Source organism: Micropterus dolomieu, linkage group LG02 (genome assembly GCF_021292245.1).
Source record: "Micropterus dolomieu isolate WLL.071019.BEF.003 ecotype Adirondacks linkage group LG02, ASM2129224v1, whole genome shotgun sequence".
Lineage (NCBI taxonomy): Eukaryota > Metazoa > Chordata > Actinopteri > Centrarchiformes > Centrarchidae > Micropterus > Micropterus dolomieu.
Window position 1 is genome coordinate 29,942,515 of NC_060151.1, and position 7,421 is coordinate 29,949,935.

Here is a 7,421-nt window from a genome sequence, read left to right on the forward strand (position 1 = left end):
AAGTTATTCATGTAAAGCCTTACATTTGATTTAATGAAAGGAGTTTCAGCAGACCTGCAGTTTTCTGGAAGTTTGCTCCAGATATATGGAGCACAAAAACTGAAGGCTGCTTCCACATGTTTAGTTTTAACTCAGGGGACAGAAAGCAGACCTGTCGCAGACAACCTGAGTGGCCTAAATAGTGTTATATATTTATTAGATTGAAATACAATTCAACTCTATTTTACATTATATTTGTGTATTTTTATAAAGGCTCTCTGTGTGTAAAGATTTTCTTAAAGGAAATTATCATATGAAGTCACTCCTGTTTTTTATTCATCTATTTTAAAACAATCTTTTTTAAAGTTAATTGCCTACTAAACAAACATTTATTGTGCTTTACAAGTTTAACTTATTTACTTACAACCGTTTATTGCCGATATGTGACTTATGTCTGTGATATATTGTGCTGTATTTCTGGAATATGAGCGTTACACGCCTGATGCTCATCACAAATGAAGTTCCTAACAGATAAATAAAGTTCTTTGAATTGAATTGAAGTTCTCGGATAGCAAAAGCACAATTTACAGCGTTGTAAACTTTTAAAACACAATTGTGTCATACTGAGGTAAAGATATTCAGAAAATAGACCAATATCAATGTTAACCACCCACAAGAGGTGTGTAATCTAATTTAAAAAAAACACTACTGTTCAAAATAATATTTATTGATAATAAAAACAAGCAAGCAAAAGTTTGTGAGCTATTCATAATTACTACATTCAAGTATAAAATCACCTTCATATCACACATGCATTTTTCCCTTAGTATCCTTGAAATTGATTGCATCCATTGCAGTTGCATCAAGAAACAAAACTTGAGCAAACACAAACCTCTCGTGTTTCATTTAGCAATAAATTAACCAGAATAATGTCCTGCAACTCATAAATTGACACTTTAAACAAAAAGGAAACGACTACAGCATCTAAGATATAGTTCTCTGTTACCCTTTCCCACTGTCACAGTAAAAAAACATGTCTGATAAGGCCTGTATTTAGCACTGTGTTGGTTTGGCATCAGATCCGTTTGAAATGATTTGAGGGGAACTTCACCAAAGTGCAACAACACAGATAAACTAAAAAGAAAAAGGACACGACTGAGAGTCTTCGGCTACACTAGCAGCCGGATGTAAAGGAACCAAAGTGTGAGAAAAGTTAAAGTTAAGGTCCGCCGTTTGTTTTACAGTGAAAACTGGACTGACTGTGGTGACTGAGTCAAGGTGTTTTGCTGTTTGAGGATATGCAAGCAGAGAGGTAAACAAGTTAAAGGGACACTCCATTGATGTACGCTAACGTATTTACTAACATATTTTTTCGAAATAAGGTCCCATGGGGCCGAAACTCTCTATATTCATTTACTGGTCATGGTTAGTTTCTGTAGGCCTGAACAGTTCATATATAATGTCCTTTACGGCTTTCCCAGCTTGGCTCTTGAATCCTTAAAAGGCGCCCTGTGGAGTTTAATTGTTGTTTACATCTATGTTTACGAGCTAGCAGTCTTCTTCCTCAGTGCTTTTGTTGGCATATTGCTACGTTTATTGGCACCTGCATGCTCGCACACATACAGCAAATAATACAAAGAAAGTGGTGGACTCGCTCTTAAAAACACTGCTCTGCAGCACTCCTAGTGGTGAAAAGGTCCGCAGGGCACCTTTAACAGAAAGCCCATGTTACAAAGTGGCTGTGTGGCGTTTGAAAGACAGACTCATTAACCATGCAGGGAGGCTTTAACATAAGATATTGTCAAGATGCATTATGGGAATTGTAAAAACAAATGCTTGTTTTGGACCTTTTTTGTTTTTTTTTTATTTAACTCTCGGGACTCAGCTTTAGCAAAACTAAATCACTGTTCGGCCACTTTAAGCCAAATTTCTTGCAGTGCATCCAATAAAAATAGTTAAATGTGAACCAAAGCGGTGGAGCGACTTGACTGACACTCATCTATACAGCCGTGCTGCTAGCGTAGCTTAATACTCTCTGTTGTCACCAATGTAAAACTAAACATTCATCTCGTTGTCCCTCTTTTACCCTTGAAACATCCAGCGCTTATTAGCTGAGAAAAAGTTGTAATGAAGAGAAAAGGACTTTTTCTTCGGGGCACAAAGTGATTTCATCTGAACTAAACGCAGTCACCCACTTGTAATTATGAAAAGTTTCCTGGAAAGCAGAGTCACGGGTCGCCCTCGATCTGGATCTTATTACAACTAGACTGGTGATAGAGCACGTTAGTGTGTGAAGGAATGAGAACAGAATGAACGAATGAAAAAGATTTCAGTTTCTTGGCAATGTTTCCCTTTTAACTGATTTGTTCCCAGTTTGGTGTAATGTTTTTTTAAATGTAAGTCACTGTCGGATGAGCAGATCTGAGGAGGGCTGGGCTCGTAAAGGACTCGAGATCTGTTGTTGTACAAGTTAAGTTTAAGGTTGTGAGCTGAAGAGCAACAGCAACATTATTCGTGCAAGAGATGGAGTGGAAGTGGGACTTTTAAAAGGACAAGGCTGGAATTATTGTATTTTAATGCAGTCGTCAAATCCCATTAAAAGACCAAGCAGCCTGACTTCCTGTCTGTGGCTCTCAGTTCCAAGCTCATTGGTTCCTACTGAAGGAAAAAAAAAGGGCAGCTGCTCGCTGTAGTTTCTATCAAACAAACACAAGGAAATTGTGCATTTGTTGGGGACTACTTTCAGCGGTGGATGAATCCACATGTGGAGCTCTAGTGAGTGTTTGGGGCGGCAGGTCGGTGTGTGCGTGGGACTGAGTCTGTATAAACTACAGTGTGTGTTCACGGTGGTGAAGAAACATGTGACCCATTGCAGCAGCGAGGCTCTCTGATGGGTTTTAATAGTTTCTAGAGAACAAAGGAGCTCTTTGGCTCAGAGGGAGAAGAGACATCAGGCTGTGAGACACACAGGAACTGAATCGTTCACCGCTGGTTTGGTCTTTTCATGGGACTTTTCACGAGAAGAAAAATACAGAATATCGCTAGTTTTTGTGGTAAAACCTACAATAAAGTCAGTGTTATTGTCCAGGATCTCTTCACACAGACACGATCAGTGGGACCCTCTTTTTATTTGATTAACCAACCTCTATCAACCTCAGTGAAGTCTGTTTGAAGCACGTTTTCATGATTTTTCCAGATACATTTTAAATGTATGTGCTTAAAATAATAGAAGTGGGGTCAACAATGAACCAGAATGAGATATATCTTGTGTGTAACACAGTACCTCCTCATGCTGTTTGAATAAGTACAGAGAGATGTTGAGAGTGAGATTAAAGTTTGGTTCCCGCAGCCACCGCCGGGCTTCGTACAGGCCCAGACGGCAGATACCCCCAGTGTCAGTGTCAGAGTTTTTTTCCAGCTGTGGAGGGTGAAACAGCTCCAGCTGCGCCCTCCTCATCCTCACCAGACGCCACGTCAGATGCTGTCGTAGTCCGATTCTCGCTTGCTGGACTCGGCCCGGCCCTCGGCCACAAAGAAGGTCACGGTGCCCAGAAAACCCACCACGACCAGGATGAGCAGCTGCCAGTGCAGCAGCAGGTAGTTACTGTAGAAGAAGGCCAGAGCGGCCATGATGGACTGCAGAGAAACAACAACACGTTACAACAGATTGGGGGGAAACTGGTCCTCGAAAAAATACATTTGTACTCCAAATATCTACACAATAAAAGGCCCATTTACACGTCGTGAGCATTTATACTTGTGCGTTTGTGTCACATGTTGAGTTTCTTCTTCTTCTTTGTTGGTGTAGGCTGCTACAAATAATAGCGACTGAAACTGAGCGGATGGTGTTGGGAGTTGGAGCTGATGCATGTCGAACAGCAGATACTTTTAGTGAAATTACTAAAATGCAGAAACAAGAGCAGGCGTCAGAGGAGACGACCTTTGAACCGGTTGAGGTAGCAGAAGAAAGATGAGCCGGAAATGTGTAGGAGGAAAATTTCCGCTCATATTCTTTAATTCAAATCCAGTACAATGACAAAATAAATATATATATCAGAGGTTTAGAGCAAAACGTCTTTAATGCTTCGGAGTTTGAAGAGTGCTGAATAGTTTGCTGAATAGTTTGCATGTATTGTTGCATTTCATTCATAAAAACTTTTAATAGAGGTTTGCTGTTACAGAATTTACTTTTGTGAAAGGGAAATTGTGTTTATATAAAAAAGACTTACGATATAAGATTGTTTTTGTTGTAAAACGCAGACTTCATAAAAGTCAAACAGGACAGAAATCTTACAGCAGATTTATTTGGCGGTAAAGTCTTTCCAAACAGTAACAGTACGGGGACGGCTCCAAAATAAGTTTATTGTTGTTTCACGATCTAGTCCACAGAAAGAGAAGAGTTAATGTCAAAGTCACTTCTTAGTCTTCTCAAATAATGTTTTACTAAAGTAGCACCGATGGTTAGAAACAGACATCTAGAGTGATCAAGTATCTTTGTTCCACTTGACATTAGGGCTGGACAATAAATCAATAACGATAATTATCACAATATAATTTTCCTCAATAACAAAATAACAAATGTTCAATAAATGTTTAATTTAAATCAGTGGAATCATGAACGAATTAGCGCAAAATTTTCTATTTAGATGTTTATTTTGTTGAGGAAAAGGGATTGAAAAAAAAGATTTTACTTAATTTTATTCGTGCATAGTTGTTGGAAACAGATTTTATCTAAGTTCAGATTTGTGAAGTGATCCACTTCAAATTTCACTCAGGAGCAAAAATTAAACTTTAAACTAGGATGATATGGGCAAAAATGTTATCAAGATAAAAAGTTTTATATCTTTCGATAATCATCACGATAAGTATCAAATCGTTAATTCTTTTGAGTTTAAAGGCTGATTTTTGCTACTGAGGGAAAGTTGAAGAAACCAGATGGTTAATTGTGGTTTAAACTCGTCTTTATGGTTAATACTTGAGGCCAAACAGTGGATCACTTCACAAATCTGAGGCAGAACATTCAAAACAATTATGATAAAATCTTTGTCAACAAATGTGCCTGAGTAAAAGCTTTTATCAGTCCTTTTTCCTCAACAAAATAAGTCCTAATTAGTGTATTATTCAAGTGAATAAAATCAAACATTTATTGAATATTTATTGAACATTTGTTACATTGTTTTTGAAAAAAAAAAAAAATCATATTGCTATAATTAAAAGTTAATGTTTTATTCTCCAGCCGTACTTTAAACTTGAAAGAAATAATGATTTGACATTTATCCTGATAATTATCAATATCGACCGATATAAATTTTATTATCGTGATAACATTTTGAGACATGCCGCTCTGACATACTTGACATTTGACAGTAATGATGTCTTTTTGAAAGTTGGACCTGGTCCTTCTGTTCCGGTTTGAAGGTCTGAGTAAAAGACATTTTCCCTATTATGGTTTTATTTGACAACAGACAGGGAGAAACAAGAGGCTCAGCGTTACCCTTAAATAAGTACATGACATAACATTTGTGAACGGCGTCCGGTACAACAGCAAACTCTTTTGGGGTTTTATACAAAGAGTAATTCATTAGAAAACGTCACTGCGACCTGTAGTTTTTTTGCGCGGGCTGCGGCGTAGATCTGACCCAGACGTATAAATTGGTCTTTGGACTCACCTGTATGAACTTGAAGGCAGCGAAGGCGGGGGCGCTGTTGTCGTGGAACGTGAAGCCGATGATGCTGAGGAGCTGAGTGTTGAAGCAGCTGTCGCCCAAACCGAGCAAGAAGCTGCACAGCATCGCCACCTCGACACTGAGCCACAAAAACGCAAAGCGTAAAAACACATTACGTAACCAAGTCCTGTGAGCTGGGTCCAGACTCAGTCTGAACAAACAGATTTCAGACATCAGAAAACCTCTAAACCAGGATTAAACAGTTTCATGACGCTCATAACATCAGAGGAAGTCAAGCTCAAGAGCTACTCGTTCCTGAATCTGAAACTTACCTGAGACATCAAGCAAAGATCAAATCAATTTACAAAACAGGACTGTAGGTAATTTTACTTTTTACGGCTCACATGACAAGACCAGGACATGACCAGGACAAGACCGGGACAAGACCGGGACAAGACCGGGACAAGACCAAGACATGACCAGGACAAGACCAGTCTGACCAGGACATGACCAAGACAAGACCAGTCTGACCAGGACGTGACCGGGACATGACCAGTCTGACCAGGACGTGACCGGGACATGACCAGTCTGACCAGGACGTGACCGGGACATGACCAGGACATGACCAGGACATGACTAGCCTGGAGGAACAGACTTATTTAAACCTTCTTTATAAAACTGATTCTCTGGTCTAGTTTTAGACTTCTGTGCTCCAAACTTCAATTTGTTCAGTGATTCCAATAGTAACTCAATCCTGAATTTCTCAAGGGATCCTGATCTAACTGGTAATCCTGCTTTGTGAAACCCCCCCGGCTGTGGTCTTTGTACCTGGGGGTGATGTAGGCCTGCAGGTCTGTTCCCGCCTCCGGGGCTATCGGAGCGTCGCTGGCAATGTTAAGGAAAATCAGGTAAAAGGCGACGAAGTGAGTGATGAGGCCCAGCAGCACCACCGGGTTCCTCCCAAACCGGTTGCACTTGTTCAACATCCCAAACACGCCCCCTCCTAGCCAATGACAGAGCAGAGAGAGAGAGGAAGGAAATAAATGAGCTGCTGCCTCGTGACAGACTGCATCATATATAAGGAGAAGGAACAAAGGACTCACCCAGGATCTCGCCGATGCCGATGAAAATGCCGGAGATGCCGATTAAACCCTTCGCATCTTGGCCAAACCGGGTCATGGCGCCGATGCACGTCCCGTAAACCCCGCTGTAAAAAGTGAGCTCCAAGCCTGACAGAGCAGACGCGTGCATTTTAGTCTGACTTCCACCTGCAACAACACACCTTAACTTATTCTCCCCTCACCCACCTGTGTATCCTATGGAGACGCTCAGCAGCAGCATCTCTTTGGTGAAAAATATTTTACAGGCTTTAACTGCAAAACAAACAAAAGGTTGGGTGTTAACACGTGAGCCAGTTCTGTTTTCTCCAAGTGGAGGTTGTTTTAGTAAAAACTTACCAAAAGCGTCCAGAGCTTGTGAGCAGAGGCCTGGGCGAGGTGGGCTGCAGAGAGAGGGGGCGAAAGTCATAAAGATATTAAGATACTGATATTACTGCATCATCTTAAATGTGTGTAAGTTTTAGTGGCATCTAGTGGTGAGAGTTGCTAACTGCAACCAGCGGCTCACGGTGCATTCACGTGCTCCTCCGGCGGTCCCATTTGCCGAGTTCCCGGGAAGTCGTTCTTCCGACTTCCGCGTGTGTTCATGTGCTCTTAAGTCGGAATGTGGAATCAACATTTGCGCCGACATACGCATTATCAGAGCAAATAAATAACA

At 40.7% G+C, this 7,421-nt stretch overlaps 1 protein-coding gene across 1 annotated transcript in view; it reads right to left on the bottom strand.

Annotated features, from left to right (window-relative positions):
* Positions 1-690: 690 nt before the first annotated feature.
* Positions 691-7,421, bottom strand: part of mfsd11 (major facilitator superfamily domain containing 11) — a 12,250-nt gene continuing 5,519 nt past the window's right edge. The window contains exons 13-14 of the mRNA XM_046037815.1: positions 5,649-5,784; positions 691-3,615 (exon numbers count right to left, since the gene is read on the bottom strand). Coding sequence (XP_045893771.1) covers positions 3,454-3,615; positions 5,649-5,784 — 298 coding nt within the window. The 3' untranslated portion in view covers positions 691-3,453. The remainder of the gene's footprint in view (positions 3,616-5,648; positions 5,785-7,421) is intronic.